We start from the raw sequence: 26,257 nt of genomic DNA on the forward strand, positions 1-26,257 counted from the left end.
GACTACTACTATTACTGTTACTACTACTACTACCACTACTACTAACAATTATAATAATAATAATAATAGTAATAATACTATTGCTACAACTACTACTACGACTGCTAATAATAATAACAATTATTATTATTATAGTAATAATAGTGCTGCTTCTACTACAAATAATAATAATAATACTAAAATAATAATAACAATAATTGTGCTGCTGCTACTACTACTGCTACTACTAATAATAATAATAATAATAATAGTACTGCTACTACTACTACCACTAATACTACTACTACTAATACTACTACTAATAATAATAATAATATTAATAATAATAATAGTGTAACTACTACTACTACTACTACAACTAATAATAATAATAATAATAGCACTACTAATACCACTACTACTACTACTACTGCTAATAATAGTAATAATAATAATAGTAATAATAGTGCTGCTACTACTACTACTACTGATACTAATAATAATAATAGTAATAATAATAACAGTAATAATAGTGCTACTACTTCTACTACTACTAATAATAATAATAATAGTAATAATAGTGCTACTACTACTACAGCTACTACTACTATTACTACTACTACTACTACTGCTGCTACTACTACAGCTACTACTACTATTACTACTACTACTACTACTACTACTGCTGCTACTACTACAGCTACTACTACTACTGCTACTACTACTATTAGTGATCCTACTACTACTACTACTACTACTACTACTACTACTACTACTACTACTGCTACTACTACTACTACTACTGCTACTACTACTACAGCTACTACTACTGCTACTACTACTACTACTACTACTACTACTACTACTAGTGATCCTACTACTACTACTACTACTACTACTACACTATATATACAAAAGTATGTGGACACCCCTTCAAATTACTGGATTCGGCTAGGTGTTTAAAATCGAGCACACAGCCATAGACAAACATTGGCAGTAGAATGGCCTTACTGAAGAGCTCAGTGACTTTCAACGTGGCACCGTCATAGGATGCCTGTCACGTCCTGACCAGTAAAGGGGTCATTTGTAATTGTAGTATGGTCAGGGCGTGGCAGGGGGTGTTTGTTTTGTGTGTTTTGTTTTTTTTTGGTTCTAGGGGATTTTGGTTCTAGTTTTCTATTGCTATGTTCCCAGTCAGGAGTCTACAGCGACGCTCCCCAGTCAGGAGCCTCCAGCAACGCTCCCCAGTCAGGAGCCTCCAGCGACGCTCCTCAGCCCGGAGCCTCCAGCGATGCTCCTCAGCCCAGGGCCTCCAGCGACGCCCCTCAGGCCGGGGCCTCCAGCGACGCCCCTCAGGCCGGGGCCTCCAGCGACGCCTCTCAGCCCGGGGCCTCCAACGATGCTCCTCAGCCCAGGGCCTCCAGCGACGCCTCTCAGCCCGGGGCCTCCAGCGACGCCTCTCAGCCCGGTGCCTCCAGCGACGCCTCTCAGCCCAGAGTCTTCGGAACAGGAGCTACGCCCAGAGCCAGAGCCACCTCCATAGTGGGAGGATTGGCGAAGGGGGGGGTGTAGCACAGGAACCGTCGTTGACGGTGGCCACCCTCCCTTCCCTCCCTTTAGATTTTGTGTTGGTTTTGTGGGGTTTTTTGTTTTGGAGGTGCAGTCGGGGTCTGCACCTTTGGGGGGGGGGGGGGGGGGGGTACTGTCACGTCCTGACCAGTAAAGGGGTCATTTGTAATTGTAGTATGGTCAGGGCGTGGCAGGGGGTGTTTGTTTTGTGTGTTTTGGGGTTTTTTGGTTCTAGGGGATTTTGGTTCTAGTTTTCTATTTCTATGTTTCTTTTTCTATGTGTGGCCAAGTATGGCTTCCAATCAGAGGCAGGTGTCTTTCGTTGTCTCTGATTGGAAGCCATACTTAGGCAGCCTGGTTTTTCCTGTGGGTTGTGGGTGGGTGCTTTCTGTATAGTCTGTGTACCTTGCAGAACTGTTGATTGTCGGTTTGTTGTTTTCGTTTAAGTGTTCACTTTATGAATAATAAAAGAAGATGAGCACTATACCCGCTACGCCTTGGTCTGTCCCTTACGACGCCCATGACAATGCCACCTTTCCAACAAGTCAGTTCATCACATTTCTGCCCTGATAGAGCTGCCCTGGTCAACTGTAAGTGCTGTTATTATGAAGTGGAAACGTCTAAGAGCAACAACAGCTCAGCCGCGAAGTGATAGGCCACACAAGCTCACAGAAATGTACAGTAGAGTGCTGAAGCGCGTAGCGGGTAAAAATCGTCTGTCCTCGGTTGCAACACTCATTACCGCGTTCCAAACTGCCTCTGGAAGCAACATCAGCACAAGAACTGTTCATCTGGAGCTTCATGAAATGGGTTTCCATGGCCGAGCAGACACACACAAGCCTAAGATCACCATGTGCGATGCCAAGAGTTCTCTGGAGTGGTGTAAAACTCATCGCCATTGGACTCTGGAGCAGTGGAAACATTCTCTGGAGTGATGAATCCCGCTTCACCATCTGGCAGTCCGACGGATTAATCTTGGTTTGGCGGATGCCAGGAGAACGCTACCTGCCCTAATACATAGTGCCAACTGTAACATTTGGTGGAGGAGGAATAATGTTCTGGGGCTGTTTTTCATGGTTCGGGTTAGTCCCCTTAGTTCCAGTGAAGGGAAATTGTGGAGGCTGTTATTGCAGCAAAGGGGGGACCAACTCCATATTAATGCCCATGATTTTGATGAGCAGGTGTCCACATACTTTTGGTCATGTAGTGTATATAGGTGATACCGGGCCACTCAGATAGCCACTACTCTGACAGCCCAGTACTCTAAGGCCTCCTGGATAGTATACCATTTCTATCATCCAATAATAGAGAAAAGTGCATCGTTGGGCGTCAAAACTGTTGTTGACCAAATAAATAGCAACGTGGGCAAACCATCCCAGGCCATAAACCTGTTAACGTGAAGGCCCTTGGTTAATCAAGATTCACCTTTTGTTTGTGTCCATGTCACATTCAAAACGAACATATTGCTGAAAGAATCAGGTGTCCTATCCTTTATGCATGGAACAAACATACATGTCAGTTTATTAATGCATTACCTCTTGAATTTCCTTCCTTTGGATTGGATGGGTTGCATCAGGGTTTTAACCATTATAATAGCTCCAGCGTTGGTTGCGAGCTGTACACACAGTCCATTATATCAAGGTATCAACGTAATCATTATCTGGAGGGAGAAAATGTATAGATAAAAGATAAAGGACAACCCCCCGAGGGTTAAAATGGCCGCCATCCACTGTGCGTCGAACAAGATGGTATTGCAGGGGGGACAGCCTTCAGTGCCTCTGATGTACACTATGAAATCAAGGCAAATAAAGACTAAGATTCTATTTTATAATTTTAGAAACAGGCCAATTATTGCTAATCGTCTGCTATAAACAGCTTTCGCAAATAACTTTGGTTTAATTTCATTCAGACGTTTGAATCAGGCTTTATCTCTTTTCATAGCTGATGAACTGAATGCATTGAACACATTTTCAGACACACTTACGACGCCTGTAATGGTACCTTCCTTCGGTGGCTCAGATCCATTGCCTCAGCACACTCTTGTCTCTCTCTCTCTCCCTCTCTCTCATGTGTGGATATTCTTTAAGCCAGGGCTTAGTGTGCTCTTTGGACATCTACCAAAGTTTGGCCTCTCGGTTTGAAATGTGTTTCTAGAATTTGGAATGCAAATGCTTTGTTCACAAAGAGGGGAAATCAGTGCGGAGTCTAAAAGCAACGAGTTTTTTGATTAATGAGCTTTGAAATGTCTCTCAGGAGAAAGAAAGGATACGCGGCACTCTGCTAGATGTGGCTATAGCTAAACACTACTTCTGCCTGCGTCAACCTTTCGTCACTCACTAATGTTGAAAATAATATTGTAGAATATTAGGTCTATATGTATTTGCGCAATTTGCCCAAAATAGTGTGTGCTTTTTTTAAACGTAAAGGAACATTAACAGTTATAATAGGTTAACATATTTTGTTAAATGCAAATCCTCAGTTATGTTGAATGTGGGATCTGCCTCACAATAGAACGTGGTAACAAATGAAATATAGCCTATATTTTGCTAACAGAAAATAATTAGAAAAATCTAATTAATTAGACCTCCCTGACAAAAATGTAGCTTAGCCTACATTGTGAAGAAAATGCTCTGCCTGCGCAATTTGACTTCAGGACTAATAGTCATGGAACATTTGAATTTCTTCAGCACCAAGAAGAGACTTCCTAGGTCTCTGGTTTCTCTTTCGATTCAATTTCAATCTCTACCTCATATGTATGCTTTGAAGTAAAACATTATTTTCTATATGTGTCTTTGATCTGCTTGCCTTTAGGCAATGTTTATACTGTGCACGCTCTCAACTGGACATGCGTGAATAGAGACTTGCCATTTCTTTGTTTAGGCTGTAAGCCATCTTTCTATTTGAAATTACTTCAAAATGGCGACGGGGCAAATTCATACCTAGTCCCAACCTGCTGCTGCAGAGGCATAATCATTTTCTCACTGTTTTCACATTTTTCTACGTGTGTTAAATGTATGGAAAATAACGGTGCTTTTTAACCCACTGTGTAAATTTAAGCACTTTATTTACAAAATGTTAAACACATTAAAATATAACATTTTCATATCATTAGCGTTTCATAAATGTATGCATGGACAGTCCAACTGATGAAATGACAATGACGTGATATGAAAATTGGCGATGACAACAAATGACATACTGGTGTGATTCATTTCTGTAATATTCTGTATTTCGATAGGCTACATGTAGCCTAACTTTGTTTTTCATAGAGACACGTGAAAAATTCCCCAATATTCCCAGATTTACACGTAGGAGTTCCTTCGACAACAACCTAAGACCACCAGCCACTGAAACCATATTTTAAAACAAGCATTCACCAAAAACCCGTAGTACCTATTGAAGGGCCATGATGTCAAAGTCTGTCCAACGATGTTGCATAAATTCTAGATGTCCATATAAATAGTCATACATGTAAATTATAAATACTGTGTGATACAAAAGCCTTAAATAATACATACAGAAAAGGAGATAAAGATAAATGCAATACAATCTTGGAAAAATAAATAAGACGCTTCAAATATAGCAAACAGACACCTTCGAGTTTATTTTTTATAAAATCCATCCCTATAAAGATGGGTGACTACTGTCAGATCTACAGAACTTACCTTCAAGTAGTGTTAATGACGTTTTCAGTCCCCATACTGCGCATTGCACTTCAGAAAACGAACAACAGACAAACGGTCTCTCCTGCGCATCCTCAACAGTCAAGAAAAATGGACCAGAGCTATTCTTAGAAAGTAATAATTACACAATAGCATTAGTAGTAATATCAATAATAACACTCGGTAATACATGGCTCACTTTTAGTGTAATCATATAAATGACTTTAGACTACTGAGATAATAAAAGAGCCTAACAGAATTTGGGCACACAGACAGAATCCTCACATTTTACAAATGCGTTAATTTAGGCGCTTCCTGAATCCTTCCCTGAGACGCATGGTGAGAGGTGAGGTCTGTATATGTGGGATGGGGGTCACAGGGTCCATGGTGGTGGTTGCCTGGAATCTGAGCGGCACAGCTGTAGTCCACGCTGGCGGATGAGGGATGGGGGAGATGGCCGAGGTTGAACATGGGACCCGAGGCTGGCATGGAATCAACGAAATTTCCCCCAACGTACACCGGACTACCTTGCAAATTAGCGTTGGCAAAGCCACCATTGCCTTGCATGCTGTGGTGCTCGTATTCGGAGACCGGATACCTTTTCTGTTGCGGTATACAGCCACCTAATGGTGCCGTGTAAGCTGCCAAGCCGTACATGTTTTGCTGGGGTTTGGCGAATGAAGGGGGCGACGGCGCGTCATAGCTGAGACAGTTTACATTGACAGAATATCCGATGTGATTTGGGCCACTTAATGGTGGGCTTCTGTCCGGGGAGTGTCCGATGGGAGAGTGCATTATCCCCTTGGCCTTCTGATCCTTTTTGTATTTCATCCTTCTGTTTTGAAACCAGATCTTTATTTGGCGCTCAGTGAGGTTCAATAAATTAGCCATCTCCACTCTTCGGGGACGACACAGGTACCGGTTGAAATGGAACTCCTTCTCAAGTTCTACAAGTTGTGCACTGGTGTAGGCAGTTCGGACCCGTTTGGAGGCTGGACCAGGTGGGCTTTTTTCATCGCAGGACTCACCTGAAAATACATAGTAAACACCATAAGTCTGTTTGTGTATTATGAATGATTGACCATAGGCCTCCTCGGCTGCCTAAAATGACCAATGCGTACAGTAGAATATTCGCCCTTTTACGCACGCATACGCACCACCATGTCCAGACGAATCATGCTTTAAACACACACACACACACACACACACACACACTGTACCTTCTGCGGTTGAGCAATTGTTGTTGTTGCTGCTGTTGCTTTTGTGTTTGGCGTTCGATCTCGTCTCCTTCATCCATGGGAATATTTGTTTGTTAGTGACTGGGTTGGCAGTATTAGAATCATTGTTTGAGGGAGATTTCTTCTTCTGAGATGAAGTGTTGCTGGAGTTAGGCGATGAGGCCGACGATGGAGGTGCTTGCGGCTGTTCACCAATACTCGGCTGTTGGCTGTTTCCTTGGCTGCTACTGGATCTCGTGCAGTTGCCATTCATGGTATTGTCTTTATGAGTTGGTGGCCGTACAGTTGGGGTTTGTATTGGACAAACTGGACCCTGATAATCACTCTCAAGGTTAGAAGTGGAGTAGGGCTGGTGACTGGGGCCATAACTATATGACTCGGATTTGGGGTAAGAGTAGCTTCCAAAGACTCCAGAATGATCGTAGAAAGTAGCTTTCTGCATTGTGAGGATTCAAAACAAGAAGGCCAATGCAGCCCTATCCAATGGTATGGGCGTTCTTCTATCACGTGATTGGAGTTTCCCACCGCTTCAGTATTCTTTGACCTAGGAAGAGAACAGTTGTTATGCTCATTATGCAGGCAATATGAATTGAACATGTAGTAAACCAATACACAATCATGATTGAGTATACACTATATTCTGAGTTGTAAAATAACATTTCATCAATAACCTATTGATCATGTTCTTAATATTCCTGAAGTCTGGTAGTTTTCAGCATTTGTTTCAGTACAACTACATGGACTATTACAAACAAATACACGTGCTCTTATATGAAAATAAATACTAAAAAAATGCATTTTTTAAATGTATTTCTTCACTCTCCAAACGTTACTTTCCTAAACTATCAAATCATCAATAGGCCCTCTCAACCTCTCACTTTCAATCCATCTGGCATGTTTGGCACAAACTAGTTAAAGTTTAACTTGTGCCAAAAGATCAAAAGATTTTCTTCTTGAATTACTTGAGAAAGGGAGCTGAATCAGCATGGTGACTCACACAATATCCCTTTCTGTTCCTAATCACAATACCCCACAAACCACCATCAGCTCTTATTGTTTAACAGACAAACATGTTCCAGAACTGCTCTCGATGTATAATTCATCATTTATTTCAAAATCACATTTATAAATCTCGTTCATATGTTTTGTTTATTTGTTGTTAACTTAAGTCCAAAATCTCACACTAATATGATTTTTCTGTTTTTAATGCCACTTCAAAGGTAACTTTATTCAAATAGCAATTATTAAACCATTAAATTATTTTAGAAACTATTATCACGATGTATGTGTCCTGAAATAAGTGGCATCATCTCTCCCTGTTCTCCCGGAATGGCTGACTTCCCTAAATGCTAATGATGTGCGTGTAGCCTATGACAAACGCTTTAAATTCAGGCACCCTGACGTACTCTGTAATCAGTAAGCCTGTATTTATTTTATAGTTAGCAATCATCTACCAGAGCCTAAACTAGGATACCCACATATTGTATTCTATCTAACATTTTCTTCCTACTTTTGGAAACAATTTCGCATTGTAGGCTTGAAATAAGTAACACACTGAATGGTCAAGGCATGAATGTAGACGAATTAATACAGCAAGCAGACTGAATGTCCGTGCATATCAATGCACCTGTCATGGTGGACTGAAAGCAAAAGGTAGAAGTGCAAATGTAACGGTCGTAAACGCCTTAGAGAGGACTGGAAAGGAAAACACTCACCAAGACTTGCCACCCACAGAAGTGTAAAACTCAAAGCGTGGGAGGAAGGCAAGCTAAAGAATTCCATACTCCGCAAGTTCTGCAGCAATAATAGAGAGGCCGTTTGTATAAATCGAGCCCCTACTATCATTCTACATTGCTGAAACTACGCACTCGCAAACGCACGTTTGAAACCGCAGAAAAGGGAATCATTTTGCTTATAAAGTGGACCATCACCGTTGACGCAAAGGTGAACATATCCCTGTTTGAAATTCGCATTGAGGAGGTGATGGGATGACCGGTATAATTCTGTTTTGGATTTTAAATGTTAATTCTGAATGATGTGCCCACTGGGCACGCAGTCGTCAATTCAACGTCTATTTCACATTGGTTCAACGTAATTTAATTGACATGATGTGGAAATACGTTGATTCATCCTATGTGTGCCCAGTGGGTAGCCTAGCTATCTTTCCTAACCAACTATATAGTCGTGTAGGTGGATATGTTTCCTAATGAGGCTTATATGTTCTGCTTAAACAAAGCGATGATATTCTGGTGCATCTGACCTTACTGTGCCTTCTGGCATGTCAACATGATGAACCTTCTTCAATGGGTAAAGGATTAAGAACATGTCTTAAACGAGTCTCTGGTTGGCTAGGCTATAGGCCTACAATTACAAGGGAAACTGTAAATGCGAATTGAGTTGAAAGTTTGCCATTCACAATCTAGATAACCGGTTCTCCTTTACTTTATCTATTTTTTTTAATGGACCTATTGAAAACAATTTTTTGAAAGAAAAAAAAATGGGATATATAGGCCTATATGGGCGGACATTATTGTTTGGTGCGTTCATTTGAAACCCGTAATATGTCATGGGAGTTCATTAAATAAATGCTGCTCACCGTATTTTATGCAGATCAGTGTTGTGTTTTTCTTCACGTGCTTATCATTCCATCCACCATGACCTGAAAGAGAAAACAATCCATGGGTTCTACTGCTTTAGTCCTACAATTCCATCATTTCATATGAAGAAAACAACTGGGATTATGGTGGGGTAATCATTTCATATGAAGAAAACAATGGGATCACTGTAGGGTAATCATTTCATATCACAAATGACTCCATTTATATAGATGTTCTGTTGAAATTATATTGTACTGATTTGCTTTTGTTTACAGTGAGATTTTTGCTGAAAACATAATCTGATATAGCACCATAATTCACTTCTACGAACAAGTATCTATTCTAATCGTTATAACAGGATACACGATTTAAAAATGTAAAAAAATGGGACAATACACACGTATTCGAATAAGAACACGTTATTATTTTAATTTTAATGCATTTAAACCGAACATTTAGTGCAGTGGTGGAGAGACAACAACTCTTACACTGAATTTTCTAGAGAAAGATGAGCTGGCCAAAATATTTAGCAGTCATAAGCCTTTTGGTTGACCTTTGGCTCGTTCAGCAATAACTCATAGATTAATGAACAACGAACAGAAGGTCACAATGAAATCCTAAAACCACAGAACTTTTCACCAGTGTTTTAAAGCTGAAACACAGTCTGACGACGGGGACACATGGTCACATTTGTAGGAGATAAACGTCAGAATAAGAAACTAATCTGTAGGCTAGGCTACTTGATGTTAGTTTGAACTCTGCTTTACTTATCTAGTCTAATAGAACATGCTTTGAGGTTATTTTCTCTCGGCTAATAAGAGCTCGTTTTCTCATTTGATTTAGATCCTAGGGTTTCTTAGAAATATTTAAAACTCCGAAATATTGCTGAAAGTCGAAGTCGATATGTTTGGAGTGGATTTGAAAGTGTATTGTTAGGATATATTGTTACTACTCTGGCCAGACACGATCCTCTTTTGAGACAACAATGTTTCTCGCCAACGCATTGCTACGGTAAGTTTGGTACGTACAATGGGCTGCTACAAGAATCGTCGTCGAAAATTGCATTTACATCTGCTGTCATTTCATCCTTATAGTTTTGTGTCCATTATGCGCCTTTGATATGAAGTTGACTTAAAAACTGTTGTTATTTCTTTAGAAATCAGAGGGACAAATTATATCACTTTTTACGCATCGCTGGGCTGGGAAGCATATAATTCGTTAATTATTCCTACTTAAACATTTTTATAAGCTAAAGCATACAGCTTTTAGGAGCTTGTTAATTTGGCTATTGTTTAAGATGAATTTTGGGATAAATCCTCCAAATAATTGAATGTGTTGGCCTTGTTATTCATTTGATTCTTATCGCTAGTTTGGCAGCTTCTTAAGGTTTCCATGGAAACAAAATCCGTCCTAAACTAGGCTTAATTTACAAATATTTACTTGGAATACATTTGTTTTAATTCAGTAGAGCCAGAAAATAATGAGTTAAAATCATTCATATATTACTTGAAAATATATTACAGTCAATAACATTAAAGGGAACAATAGCCTGTTGTTTAGACCTATTCCTAAGTCATATTTGATTCCAATACGCCTATAATACATATTCTTTTTTTTTGAATTACCCAATAACTTCACAAAGGAATCATGTAGCCTAAGCAAAAATGAGTGCAGAACATCAATTAAAATAGTTTTAAATAGCCTTTATTTTATCTAAATCAAAATGGGCTTATATATGTTTGGTCTTATTTAAAATGAAAATGATTGAATCCATTATTATTCGTATTTATCTTGTACATTTGCAGGTTAACAAACCACACAAATCATGTCTAACATCACTGTGACGATAAGACAAATGAATGTGATTTACGATCTAACAATCTAGAAGTCAGAATGAAAACTTCCTCCGCTTCTTTTCTCTTTTCTTTTGGTCATTTTTCATGTAACTGCAAAATCAGCTGAAAACCGGCTCACAAAATACATCCATCCAAACTAGCCTTCGAAAGTGGTTTCTCAAAATTGTGAACCTGTTTTAAAATCGTATCTCAGGTCCATAAGACGAAAGGCTATCTGCGTAGTTGCCGACAAGATCCCCTCTGAATGGAATAAATCCTATTTATTCTCTCGTGTTGTGTTTAAAAGGTTGCATTTTGTCATGCAATTGCTTACCTGTGAATCAGTGTATCGTATGCTCGTGCTTCTTCCTTTCCCTGCAGTCTCTAGAATTTATCCTTCACTCTTTGTCTGTAGATAATACTGTCCTAAACCTGATCTTGCGCGGTTTTTCAGACATTTCCATATACCAATGCAGACAGTATTCCCGATAGAATGGAAGACTCACATTCAACTACCAATAAAAAAAAACGAAGAAGGTATCCTTATTCCACCCCAAAAAAAAAAATGTCGGCCAATCAATCTCTTATTGAAAAATACAGTTTTTCAGACACCGTCACAGATTTGAAGCTAACATTGGGATTTTTTGTTGTTGTTGTATGTTTCTGAAACGTTTATGATGACAAATAAAGGCACTGTCTTAAAATACGAGCATATTTGTTCACGTGATCGAGCTACCAGATTGTTCTGACTGAGGTCGCTTCTTCAACCAAGCCTTTGCTCCCAAACCCATTTTGAAATGGGGACGCGTTTACATTTCCTTATCTGACCTGTGTCCACGATGAAAATACTTCACTTGCGATTTCATTTTCTTGATCATTTCTTTTCTTCTTCTTTCCTTTGCAGGAAATATTATTGTGATTATTTAGTCATCTTTCAGATATAATATTAAGCTATACATTTTGATTATATGTATTTGTTTACCTAATTTACAAAGCCTCTAATACTAATACATGTCGTTTTGAGAATCCTATTCAAATGTAGTTGTGAACAGAATTTCGTATAGACATTGCACATTTGGATTTGTCCATAGATTCATTATTGGTATACTTGAAAATATAACCATATTGTTTTCACAATAAAAAAATAAATAAAAAAACGTTAATTGTATATCTACAAAGCATTTTTATAATGTTATGAAATCCATGACCAATATTGTTGTATGAGAAAAGGCGTTTGGAATTGTATTGAAATAAACCAATTTGGAAACCCTTTTGTCTGCTGTCTTTCCGCTGCGCTATCATGATGTTCAATAGTATTTTCCTTTTCAGACACTGTTTTCGATGTAAATAGAAAAAACACCTTTAAATAACAATTTGTAAGCTCAAAAATCTATTGGAAGACGGAGATTTAAAAGCCATAAAAGACAGCGGGGAGGGAAGCTGGCCGAGAGGTAACTTGTACTGAGGAAAGGATGGAGGACTACTACCGTCGCAGCATATGTTCATGGGTAGTAAAATGGAAAGATTTACAGTGTGGCCCGGGCCTCCAACAGCCTCGCACCATTTCAGGAATTACCGAGAATGATTTACAACGAGGCAGATAACTGTCCACCTGCTCAAACACAACTTCTACTACTCTCAGAGATACATTTCTAATTATCCCCCTCATCAACAATAAAACATGTTAGCAGTGTGGCGTCATCTCAGTTGAATCTAAAGAGAGATGTTCTTACAACAACGTTTCCGATTTGTGTTATTGCCATAACGCACGTAGCTGGAGTGTTATGTTGTATTAACATATTGCACGTGTACCACTTTGAAATGTTTTTCAACTTAGCACTCTGTTTACATTTTGTAACAGGCAATTTTGTGTAAATCAATGACTCAATTGCTCTCTTTAGGAATATTAGAAATCACAGAGGCCCTAACATACAGCCTTTAAGAACGAAATAGAACATCCCAACAGTGCTGCTTACATTCATGAATACAACCACTTCACACAGAAGGTGACTGAAAATATTTAAAATGTTGTTTCTACCTGCTATGAAACATAACAAGGATGCTAGTTGTCAAACATCGCCACTTTATAATATTGACCTGTTTCTCTTGGTATATTTCTTCCCAAAAAGCAAAGCATTGAAGAATGCACTTCAGCCTGTCCAAGGCACACGCATCAAAGGGCGCTATTTATCAAATATCTGACAGATATGGTCATTTACCATCTTACAAAAAAAAAAAAAGCTAAAATATTTACCTACCAAGCTTCCATTGGTTCAGATGCTGTGTTAAAGTGCTGGCTACAGATGCGTTGAGTATCGGAGCGCTTGGATATTATTTTCTTGGGATCTTTTCAGTTTTCAAGTCTGATAGAGTCCTCGCGATTAATGACGACGCCGTGTTTCTAGGGGATGTGCTGCATGAATTATTTACACAATCACGTGGTCAGAAATAGAGCGAGGGAGCGGTATATTCTCCGAATTATATCTTCGAATGCAGACAGCACAGTTTAATACATTTTAAGGGGTTGTCTCGCTTGGCGAAGACAGTTTCCGCGAACAGCTGGAAATGAAATATGGCCGTTTGAAAGCCATTGTGATCGCAGCAGTGGTGTATTCCATATTCGATGTAGTCATTGAAAATGGCACTGCCTATGGCTCTCGTTTATTGCTTTCAGACATGTAGGTCAATGCACACTGCACATGGAAGGGCAGGTACTGACATCTGATTTCTGTCCTCAAACTGTATTACATAATAGGCATTTCATTATTATTCACATGGTCATTTCAGTGAACTATGGAAATACAATTTACATGTTTACAAGCCGCATAGGTCCACTGTGGAAAATAAACATGGGAATGAGATATTCAGCAATCCATTATGGCAGTCTTAAAAATGCACACGTATAACAACATGGTTTGCATGTAGAACTGTTGCTTATGATTGCATCATTTGGTGCAGTTTTCTTTCTTTTGCTATGATATGACATGCGCACATTGCTTGTACACTGATATCTATGTAGTGGCAAACTGAAGATGCAAAGGTTTCAGTGTAATGGCCTGGTGAGAGTGACACGAAGCTTATAAAGGAGCAGGCGCAAATGTGAAGACACATGCACTCACACAAACACAGGCACACACACAAAGAAACCAACACACACACACACACAGAGAGAGAGAGAGAGAAACACACACACACACACACACACAGCAGAGAGAGAGAGAGAGAAACACACACACACAAACACACAGAGAGAGAGAGAGAGAGAAACACACACACAGAGAAACTCACACAGAGACACAAACAGACAAACACAGAGAGAAGCAGACAAGCTTTCAAAGTATACAGGTTTTAATCCAAGCATGGTCACAAATATAATCACACTGAGCCTACGATTTTGCTAACAGTTCCTGGACTGGTTTAGATAGGACCATATTCAACTTCCCGAGATCTATGGCACTGATTAACATTGGTGTGGCTAAGGGGATATTTGATGATTCTTGCTATAAAACTGAACTTAGTCACATTGTCATCCAACAATGCCATATTTATTTTTTCTTCTCAAACAAGCACAATAAGGGTACAAATAAATATCTCAACCTGTCAGATGTGTCAACCTTCGTGTAAATCAAGCATTGATGGCAATGAGAGACATTTTGTAAAGCATGAACCTCTGAATACTTGATACAGAAATATATTGACAAATGTGAGTGCTCTGTGCCACCACAATGCATATCACGGAATTATTCAAAAGTGTTGCATGTATATACAGACAGAACAGCGCAAACACAAAACAAGGTCAGCCAGGATTGCATATTAACATAGCGTGGCATACAACCAGTACCATTTGAGTTAGATCTGGCAGAATAAATATAGGCTTTAGAACGTGGCATGCTTAACCAGGTTATATAAGCGTTCCATATTCTAATACTGAAGTAGAACATGTATCTAATGAAAAACTCCATGCGAATAGCGCCTGTGAGAGAAGAAGACTATAGGTCCAACGGGTTAAGGGTTCAGAGGTCACTCCTCGAGGGCTGAAATGTGTCTAAGGCTATAGAAACACTGTCCTCTGGGTGAACCTGCCTCTGGAGCTTTTGTCGAACTTCAGTTGAAATACCTTTTCAACTTCTTCTCATCGTGAAGACTCTTCAGAGGGAAGACATCTTCGCAATGCAAGCCGTCTTCTCTTTTTTTGTCACGAGGACAATGATAGGAATAATAAGAACATCTGTCTTGACGCATGACATGAATGCCTGTGTGGATAGGTTTGGTTTAAATCAATGCCAGAGGTACATTTTTAATACTGCATTTCAACACTGCAATAAGAAAATGTGAAATCATTGCTAATAATCCACAACAGTTTTAAACAGATTTCATACAATAAACGTTCGTTGCTCAAATATGTTTACAACTGTTGTGGGTTTTAAGAAAATGTACAAATATTTAATTAAATAAATAATCCTAATGAAATGTAAACACTCTATATCACATGTTGTTGAATAAGAATAGGGGAAACATAGGTTATTACCGTATTTATATCCCTCAACGTGCTTCATATTGAATATATACTAGTAATAATGTTCTGGTCGATTTTGGTCAAAATAGAAAATAGTGAAGCATCTAAAAAAAGATATACATTCGATGCAAAGAACAAGACAAACTCATGATAGAGTTTCAGATGCCATGTGTGAGACCCGCTTTACTGTTTACAAAGATGTCAAGAGAGATTTATAACCGAATAAGGGCCCTGGGAAGAGTCTGCACACAGGAATGTCTTGTTTCTAATAGAATTTAACGCCATTTTAAAAGCTTTATTGTATAAAAGTTCAAAAAACGTTAACAAAAGAATTCAACCAGTTAGCGCCCATAAATACGAGTTCAATACTTTCTTTAAGCTAGCCTATATTAAAGTAACAAATATTGTCACTTGTCTGAAAATAATGTATACATCAACTGATGCAGCAGTTACCTTTTTTTTAGCAATCATATTAATCAAATATTATTTGTTTTAATAGTTAGATCTCATCACAAGACAATTTCTAATTAAAGTGTGTACAAAAGCATTTTACGTATTTCATAATTTTTTTAAATAAATATATAAATGTTCATGCCTTACTCTGACTTTTGTGGTGCACATGAGAAGAGTGACATTATAGAATCAGAGAGAAGAGTATAATCAGAAAGCATCTCTAACACAATTTCGTTCGATCTGCAATACCTCTTCGAAGCGTGTTAAGCATGTAGTGATACACGCTTCTCAGTTCAGCTGCAATGTTGGAAATGGACTCAATTCACTGAGCCAACACATCGAGGGTCCTTCTGACTGGAACTGCCATTTAGAACTATTGTACGTTAAATCACACTGACCAAAACGTCATGTTTTGAGACCATGCAAAGTCAAATGGATAATATAGTATGTTATATACAGTTCATTGAACGGTCAAAGTTACCCATCTTAGAAAGTTGTGACATCAGTCTGGTTATCCTTCTGGATACTTGGTAAATGTTGTCCGGAAGCAGATGCAGCTCTTCCCTTTGTGTTCGGTAGTTTGTGGTCTTTTTTCCATTTCATTCTTCTGTTTTGAAACCAGATTTTGATCTGACGCTCGGAGAGAACGAGTGTATGGGCAATCTCTATGCGACGCCGCCTGGTCAGATACCTGTTAAAATGAAATTCCTTTTCCAGTTCCAAAACCTGCTGTCTTGTATAAGCTGTCCGAGACCGTTTGGGTTCAGGTCCTGTGTAATCCGGGTTTACTGTGAGAAACAAAATACCAATGTGAGCAAATTAAATCCCAGTTTAATCAAAACAAAAAGCCCTTCACGGGACGCTCCAAACTTCTAGCTAAAACAAAACAATGAACACTCGATCCAGAAATGGAATTGAACGAAACTATGACCAAACTTTGATCCAATTAGGTCTTATTTCAACCTCTTCATTCAAATATTGTCACAATAAAATGTAAACCATAGTCATAGGCTAGTGGACGTAAGGAGCTCTGAGATCGTCAGATAGCCAGCGGCCTATTTCCTGAGCAATAAACATTTATGGCTGGTGTAACTGACAGCCCCTTCAAAGCAGACCATAAATATTTCACGCAACGATTTTAGAGTGGCTAAAATCCTGGACCACAACTTGTCCCAAAGCGACGTTGAGAGGGAAAAGTGAATCTTACCCGTAGTAACGTGGTGTTTCTTCATCCAGGGGTAAACTACTGCAGGCTGCTTGGCTTGTATCCCGTTTTGATTCTTTGTGTTTTGTTGCTGTCCACAAGTCCGGGGTCCAGTCACTTGGACCGGGGCACACGGTTCGGTCTGTGCCGTAAAAGTGCTAGGGTTGCTGTCGCGCCCCTGCACATGACCCCGTGGCTGCACTGTAGAACCCTGCACAGTGGTACAACTGAAGGGCTGCTCGGGGTAGTTTGACCGTGGATAGATTCCTGGATGCTGCAAATCTGGGTCCTGCGATGGACCGTAGTAGTCTCTCCCCTGCTCATGTATATAGCTATTTTGCGAATATTCCTCACAAGGGGGAAATTGTGGGTCCACATACTTAGAGTTCAGCATATACGAACTCATGGCCATTAATTTATGAAGGTAGAAAATACAAATTTTTCTCGAGTTGTCTTTTTTCCACCACCATAAAGCCCTCCTATTTGCTGTCAACTGAATAAAGTTAGAGAACCATGTGACCAGATAGGGCCAATGGAGGTAAAGCTATTTCATTAACGGGTAGGGCCTACGTATACAACACCAATAGCAGCAATTTCCACTAACTTCAAAAACATCTAAATTATGTTGAATAAAAACCAAATATTTAACCAATTGCAATGAAGGATTGACAATGTAAACCCTATATTGAAAAATAAGATGTTATATGTAACATTTTAAATAGTTAATGTCAATATTTAAATATCAATCATGACCATCTAACAGTCAATGGGAAATAATCTGAATGGAATAAATACAACGTTTGTGTATATAGGGACATTTAGATGGTTAATATGCTTATTGTTCTACAATACTAAATCAAACTAAAGCCAGCGAGTCTGACTGATAAACAAACAAAAGATACAAAACGTCTCCCGGGCTCAAAAAGAGGGGAATAAAGCCTGGGGACAATTGTTGGGGATTGTCTTTGTCAAGAAGGGGTCATCCAAAAGTTACAAGAATCTCATCATTTCATCTACCCTATCCCTTTCATAACTACTGAAAGAGCCTCGTGGCAACGAACCAATGCCAAACAATCAATAATTAAATCATTGAAATGTAAATGTAAATGTTAAAAATGTTTTAAAAAATGAATTACCTTGAAGCCATGTTCAAATTTATTTAGATTTCAGTCTGGTTATGATAGCTTTTTTTATATGGCGTTTTATGTTCACTATCAAAATGAGAAGGACTGTTTGGCTTTAATGATAGGTGTACAGGCCAAAAAGCTACACCTGCAAAGTTTTCTTATATAATCAAATCAAATCAACAAATGAAATGACACGCAGTAAGTGCATATTACTAAAAACTGTACTCGCACACAATGGTATTAATCTCACTCAATGGTATTATAATATATCGTTTGAAATCACCCTAAAATGACACAATGCAGCAATCAAACGAGGAGCATTCCATCATCCAGATGTGTAAAATGTTATGAAGAATGATACAAAAACATCTCTAAAAGTAGTTAAGTAATTCGACGTTTTTGCATCGACCATATACTCCCCTAGAATCGAATCTGTGACTGTTGTTTTATCACACAAATTCGGTTCTACAGGGTATATATAGACGACGGAATAGAGGGGTCCCATCATTTCTTTCAATTCAACAAAAGTCCAGCCATAAGATTCTCAAAAACACCAAAAAAATAAGTATATTCCTACGCCATACACTTACTATTGACAATTGTACACAATGAAAGTGTATGAACATTCTAAATAAATTAGAACTATTTTCATCAAATCATAGCCCCTGATTAATCAGATATTGGTCCTGATTAATCAGATATTGGTCCAGATTAATCAGATATTGGTCCTGATTAATCAGATATTGGTCCAGATTAATCAGATATTGGTCCTGATTAATCAGATATTGGTCCAGATTAATCAGATATTGGTATAGGCTAGTGCATCATGAAGGTGAACAATTCTGTTCCATTTTATTCTGAATCAAGTTCACAGTCACCAGAAGTATGTATTACTTTTAATACACGCTATGTATTGGTTAGAGGTACAGGCAAACATCATAGGTAATTCACAACTGATGGACTACCGATACTCGCCAGCCTGTGCTCCATACACTGTCCGAAGTTTGAATATCGAGTGGACCCATAAGGCAAAAGGCTAAAGGCCACGAGGTCAAACTAAATCATTTACAAACATATCAAAAAGTATCATTCTTTTTTCTTTGCCCACCGCTCAAAGAGTACAAAAGTTCACGAATCTGAAATGACCCTTCATTTGACCACCTTGGTTACCTCATGGTCTAAGTTCTTGGGAATATGCCACTGTGGAAATGTCCTACAATGACATACATTTTTGAATGACATATATATATATATGATTTAAATAAAATGAAAACATTCGTTTAAGAAAAAATGATTTGCCAAGTGCCTTCTAAATTGTACTGAGTCCTCACAGTCGTTAAATAGACAGAGGCGGAAGACGCATTCCTATACTCTCCTGATTATAGGCCGAGGTTTTGTTACTGGACAATTTCTGTAGTCTAATTTCTGTACTATAATTTTGGTACTTTAAGAATAACGGCTATAGGTCAAAGGCTATAGGCCTGACGTTTTACAACAAACTGGCCACTTTAAGACGGTTCAAGTTTGAATCAAATATGAATCACACACACACTTGTAATTATGTCACCATATTTTAATATTTGTTAGACAGCTTGACCTTCACCTTGCCCTGAGACTTGTTCAGACGGGTCAAAGCAAAGATAGGCTAGGCTACTGAGGAACAAAAGAATGACAATGTCAGTACTTGTCTTTATCCTTCGTTTGAACCAAGAATGAACCCACTTGCTATGTTTTCTGTATTATACAGCTGTTAATAGGCAATAGTTCTGATTTCAACTAGCTATGTCATTAAAGATAGATTGTGTGCCAAATCGTCATTGGCAGCATGTATCATTTATGGGTTTAAGAAACATGAAACATCTGTATTACTTCTGAAATCAAATTTGTGGGATATTTATTATAAATAAAGAGACCCTCTAAAACATGCAATCCTAGACTAGTGAAATTATTTCAGCAGTGCAATTCTCAATGTAATACAAATACGACCTCAATACTATATAGCCGGTCAGTTGTAGACCTAGAAATCGTTGTCAGTACATTTAACTGTGAAATACACTAACGGTCACAGTGGTAGAGGATGCCGAAAAAATGGACAGTTTCCTTTACATGTGGAGGCCTTTATAACACAATTCTGACTCGTGCATGTTGTCATTGCCCAATGTTGACTCATGAAAAAGTGTTTGTATATTGGATAACAAACTAAATCATCTACATCACTTCACATCCTACATAACATCACAATGTAGGCCTATACAAACACCCTGATACGGGTCAAAGGAAGATATTACAAGGAATTATGATTCGATAATATTCTGTACTAGGGGGCGCGATAGAGCATGGCAATTAAAACATAAAAATAAATTGTTGGGGTATTAAGATTCAAAAGGACTGATGTGTATTTAACTTAATTAATATATTGTTATAACAAGGCCTATGTTCCAAAACGTCATTTAACGGAACGCTAATAGCTGTAAAGGCCATTGAGTCTGTGACAACTACAGGTTTATATTTTTCCCTCCCAAGTCTAAACTCGCCAGCCAACAGCTCATAGACTTCAGATCCCCACAAGCCTATTCGCCATTGTCATTCAAATTAGTGTGCGCATTGCAGGCAAATAAAAAAATGTAACAGGTTTTAATAATCCATCAGGCAATATTAGCCTAGGCTATATGAAGCAAAAACGAATATACCTTGGCATATAGGCTACCAGCCATTTTCCAAAACGCATTGTTTCTCTAACGACTGATTTGAACGACTATTGGTCATATACGCAATAAATAAACAGCTAAGTATTGACATATTCAAACACATCCTGTTTTCCGTACTTCTTGGACCATGCAAAATACACATCCACAACTATGGTTAAAGTTCTGTATTTCGAAGCAGGCAAACAAAACCACAGGCGACAGACATGTATACCTGATGACATCAGCATGCGCACTAAATATAGTAGCCTATCAAATGATAAAACAGCTTACCGCAAAGTCCACCGCAATGCATCGAATAGGAAAACATATCCATGTTCAGACATAAACAGAGGTTTATACTTGCTTCCACCAATTCAAAGCTCTATTCCAAGCCATCGGCACGGCTTTACTAATACACAATGAGAAATATATTTTGGCTTGTCAACTCCCAGGCCATAAAACAAAGTTTAATGGCATCACGTGTTCCCCCACAGCCATTCATGACGCAGCACTGGTGCCATAAATAACCGTCAACAGTTACACTTATTCAACAACGACGATTACTCCGATGCCATATAAAATATGCACCAGAAAATGTTAAAACCCTCCCCAAAAAACGTGTTATTTCTAGTTCACCATGATATGAAATGCCGTGTCGTTCTTTTCATACATATATATGTATTTCTAGGTCATTACAAGACATGACAAAAGTCTGACAAACTAATATGTTATAAGTCTACTTCTACCGATATCTTTCTGCTCTTCTTGGCTTTTTGCCCATAAACATCTTTCTATAAAAAACAACAGACGATGACCCTCTGTGAACCCTGACGTAGTCTACACACATCTGTGGGCGTTTCCCTCGAACTTTCATTTATGTCAAGTTTAATACAAGGTTTCTGGTGAATCAGAAGAACACATGATAACTTCCCACTGGGCACACACTGGTTGAAAACCTGTCCACGTGATTTCAAGGAAATTACTTGAACCAACGTGGAATATACTGCTCAAATTCTGCTCCCATGTTAAGTTGTCTCTCTCTAGGTACTTAAATCGCCAAAATATAACGATAGAGAGATGTATCAACAATGCTTCAATAAAACGTTATAGCCATCAAATGCATCACATGAATTATGAATCCTCCCACTGGGCACAGACGTCAGTTCAACGTCTAGTTTTGATTTAGATTTGGTTGAGTTGCCAACTAAACTGAATCCACATCAAATCAACCAAAAATGTCACGCTGTCATTGGACGTAGGTAAAAAGTTGGGTGAAAAAAATACGAAATTCCCTGTGTTGATGACTCTTTGCAAATCCAATCAGTTTTCCATGTTGATTCAACGTCACCACATTACATTTTTGTTGTTGTTGTTGAAAAGACGTGGAAACAACGTTTAGCCTAGTGGGCTACGTCTCTTTATAAACTATACACCCTCTTAAGAAACGAGTTTGGTTATACTCCGCCTACATCTTGATACTTCAATTCAGAAACCACTTATTTTCAATGTCGGAAGCATAATTACGGATCAGTTGGTCATATCGCGTAAGGACCAATCATATATTATTAGTGACATGTAAGGTAAACGATTCGGGGAAAGAACCAAGGGATCACTGACTGTTGGCCAACAGCGCCTCTTGCTGGAACATCCTAATCATTTCCCTTTTTCAACGTGTTCAGTTTTTAACCCAATTCCTAAAACGCACAGCCAATTTGTTGCCGATTGGATTTTAGCATTCATTTGCATGTCATGATATTATGTATATGTATAAATGGTAGGCTCTGTATTCAGTTCAATCTAGAAAGAATCCGTAGATGATCTAGGTTTATTAGGAATTCATTCCTCATACAACAGATAGGCTATATGGATTAAAATGTTCCCATGATTATAATAATTGTATACTATAGGCTAAACTACCCGGACACTTAAAAATAGAATTCGTATGACAGATAACTGCTACTTATGAAAACATTTCAAAACACTGCAATACAAACACACACCAAACATAATAATCAAGTAAACCGTTTTCTTTGTCTGTTTATTTCTATATGAATGATCTATACGTTGATATACAGTATAATATTTTATTTAACTTGTGGGCGATATGGTAAGAACGAACGAATGATGAAATAACAGCTTTATATCCATATGTTGGGACGTGAGTTGATTTCCAATCCAGAGCATAGTCTAGAAGTTAATCGAGTAATTTAAATGCTCAGGGTTTTCTCCTCATTCGCAGGCCCCACTTTTATAGGCTTCCCTCGTTCCAGGCTTTCTCTCTTTTGCCGCATTGCAGTAAGGCTGTAAATACTTTCGCAGCTGCCTGTCAGACAACAGTGAAATACTGTCTTTGTTCCGTTGCTCTCATCTCAGGCAGCTGAAAAAAGCTATGAAAACTGCTTCTCTGATGGGAAAATACAACCTTTGAATTTCAGAAAGGTTCACATTAGACTATATGTTGCATTTTCCCACACACCTTTGTTTTGTAAAAAACAAATTCACATTATCTCAACATCTATAGCTGAAAAGACTACATGTGAATTGTTATCTTCTTTAGTTCACCCATATAAGACACTGTGGGGGTATATTAGGCTACTAATATTAACCTATGTAAAGATAAATCACTTTTATTAAATGAAATGATATAGTCACACGTCCACAACGTCCCTAATAGAAAGTGACATTAAACCCAAGACAATATCAGTGAAAAATCCGTCATGCAGATATCTGTTACCTCGCACAACAGTGATGACATCGAATTCATTCCCCCAAAAGAGGACTAATGAATAGACTTCCCTTAGGAAATCTAACATCCTCAAATCATCTGACAGCCAGCTCCTCAAAACTCAGCTAGGCTGCTTGTTACTTCAGAGACATTATGCCATCATATATATATATTATATATATATATATATTATATATCAAACAATGATAATAATGATGATCACAAACATAGACATTCATAACAGGCAGAGAGACAGAGAGAGATACAGAGAGAGACAGAGAGAGAGAGACACAGAGAGACATGGAGAGAGAGACAGAGAGAGACAGAGAGAGAGAGACACAGAGAGACACAGAGAAAGACAGAGAGAGAGACACAGAGAGACACTGAGAGAGACATGGAGAGAGACACACAGAGACAAAGACAGACACAGAGAGAGAGAGACACAGAGAGAGACACAGAGAGAGAGACACAGAGCGAGACACAGAGAGACACGGAGAGAGACATGGAGAGAGACACAGAGAGACAAAGACAGACACAGAGAGAGAGAGACACAGAGAGAGACACACAGAGAGACAAAGAGAGACACAGAGAGACACAGAGAGAGACACACAGAGAGACACAGAGAGAGACACACAGAGAGAGACACAGAGAGACAAAGAGAGACACAGAGAGACAAAGAGAGTCAGACTCAGACACTCTGCCAGACACTGTTCATACCCACAAACATCGAAAAAACTCAACCATGCACTTCAAAGAGAGTAAAGAAAAAGTTACACTGACGTCAAGATAAATAATTAAGATTAATAATTTTGGTCGAACTACAATGAACACTTAACATCTTTCTCACAGCAAATGCCAATTCAATGTGTTGGTAAAATACCATTCACAGTTTGATTCGTTCAGATTTACATGTAATGTGAATGTAATCGTTATTAAGAGGCGTTGCCCCATAGTGCATACATACCAGCAGTGTTGCTCATGTTAAACATGTATGTTATGGCTATAGTCTATACATATAATCTCGACTGCGGTTCTGATTAGACTTCTGCCCTGGTGCAACGAGACAGGAAGTAGATACAGTCAAATAAACAAACATTGTATTATAATGTATGTTCATTTTGTTTGTTTATTTTACTTTTGTATATTATCTACTTCACTTGCTTTGGCAATGTTAACACGTGTTTCCCATGCCAATAAAGCCCCTTGAATTGAATTGAATTGTATAATAACATTAAATGCTTACCTAATGCAGGTGGGTAATCCATGTATTTTCTTGTGGTGACTCTGTATAGATAATACATGATGTTACAGTGAAACTATACAGATTATGAACAGCAGAGGCTCTTCTTTCGATGTGGAGTTCGGGAGAAAGCTAGCTCTGATACGTCACAAGTAAATAAGAAATAAAGTTATCGAGGACGTGGTATGTTTCTTTCATGCAATATTAAAAGGCTAATCTTGAGAGAATGTAGGTTGAGCGTTTTGGTTGGGACGCTACAGTAGCAGAATGCAGAGAAAACATCGCTTGGGAAAATCAGGGAAAGGTCCATGAAGACGTTTGTCTCTTGCACATGACCAGTGGCATCCAATGACAGGCGATAGAGGCACATAAAAAGGTCTATTACCAAGTTGTAAATTCTCCTCTCATAAAAAAGGAATTTCGACTGCAGCAATTCCCCCTGTTTTTGCGCATAATGGCGGGGGCTATTCCCCCATTTCTTCTAAAAAAAAACGTTGCCTGAACATCTTCTTTGGAAAGAGAAAGAACAGTGCCCCTGCATCTATAATAATGTTCGATTTTAACCGTAGACAAACCAAATTTGCTAGTTTTTGAATCAGAAGATATGTACATACTTGAGAATATATTGTTTACTATCATAATAATGTTGCCTTTCGCCATGTTGAATAGCCTAACAAACAGTTATTCTAAACGTGTTGAGTAAATGTCGAGCCTGAACATTCCATACAGCTAATAATTCATTAAATGGGGTGTTGTAGAACATCAGGAAACGGAAACGAAGAGGCCAAAATAGGTATTTTTGCAAAAACAAGAAGATAAAAAATAATCATGAAAACATTTATTACAAAAATATAGCGGCACTATGAAATATTTTAACCAGAAATCAGAGACAATCCATGACAAGAAACATTTAGATGTCTTCGGTCAAAATATTACTTAAAAAAAATATATGTAACCATATAGATATCTGAAACGAACCATGTTCAAAAGTTGCGAAGGATAGATGGTTAGGTTTATACCCATTCGAAAATGTCAATATTGAATTATTGACATGACTTATATTCAAATTCGATCAGGCCGTTTTGAAAATGCAACAAATAACTACACATAATCAGCCCCAAAATAGAGAATTTGTTATGTATTGAAAATAAAATATTATTTGCTGTAATATTGGAATTGTTTGTAGCATTATTTATACATGTTTTGTTGTTGTATCGTTTGTACATTGTTGTGTTTAAAATGTGTGTGACTGTCCACTGTTTCAGTGTTTTGTACATGTTGTGTGTTTTCTTGTAGACCCCGGAAGAAGAGCTAATGTCTCTGCAAAGCTAATGGAGATGCTAATACACAAACAAATAAACTGCTCTGTCCGCTGTTCAAGTCCACACCGTTTGGACAGATTGTCATAGCCCACAGAAAATGCAA

General features: G+C 38.4%; 2 protein-coding genes across 6 annotated transcripts; both read right to left on the reverse strand.

Moving 5' to 3' along the window:
• Positions 1 to 4,595: 4,595 nt before the first annotated feature.
• Positions 4,596 to 25,144, reverse strand: hoxd3ab (homeobox protein HoxD3ab). Of its 5 annotated transcripts, none has more exons than XM_045704345.2 (4): positions 24,836 to 25,144; positions 9,045 to 9,107; positions 6,431 to 6,992; positions 4,596 to 6,238 (listed from the first exon to the last, which is right to left on the reverse strand). In XM_045704345.2, exons 3-4 carry the CDS (start codon positions 6,888 to 6,890, stop codon positions 5,499 to 5,501), a joined length of 1,200 nt encoding a protein of 399 aa, XP_045560301.2. In that variant the 5' UTR covers positions 6,891 to 6,992; positions 9,045 to 9,107; positions 24,836 to 25,144; the 3' UTR covers positions 4,596 to 5,498.
• Positions 16,171 to 17,610, reverse strand: hoxd4ab (homeobox protein HoxD4ab). Its single transcript, NM_001139559.1, has 2 exons — positions 17,057 to 17,610; positions 16,171 to 16,637 (listed from the first exon to the last, which is right to left on the reverse strand). Exons 1-2 carry the CDS (start codon positions 17,463 to 17,465, stop codon positions 16,336 to 16,338), a joined length of 711 nt encoding a protein of 236 aa, NP_001133031.1. The 5' UTR covers positions 17,466 to 17,610; the 3' UTR covers positions 16,171 to 16,335.
• Positions 25,145 to 26,257: the final 1,113 nt, after the last annotated feature.

Source organism: Salmo salar, chromosome 21, assembly GCF_965601325.2.
Source record: "Salmo salar chromosome 21, fSalSal1, whole genome shotgun sequence".
NCBI classification, from domain to species: Eukaryota; Metazoa; Chordata; class Actinopteri; order Salmoniformes; family Salmonidae; genus Salmo; species Salmo salar.

Coding starts and splice junctions, on each gene's coding strand:
- hoxd3ab (XM_045704345.2), bottom strand. CDS start 6,890: ATGCAGAAAGCTACTTTCTACGATCATTCTGGAGTCTTTGGAAGCTAC. Junction 6,239..6,430: donor CAATTGCTCAACCGCAGAAG/GTACAGTGTGTG, acceptor ATGTATTTTCAG/GTGAGTCCTGCGATGAAAAA.
- hoxd4ab (NM_001139559.1), bottom strand. CDS start 17,465: ATGGCCATGAGTTCGTATATGCTGAACTCTAAGTATGTGGACCCACAA. Junction 16,638..17,056: donor GAAACACCACGTTACTACGG/GTAAGATTCACT, acceptor TGTTTCTCACAG/TAAACCCGGATTACACAGGA.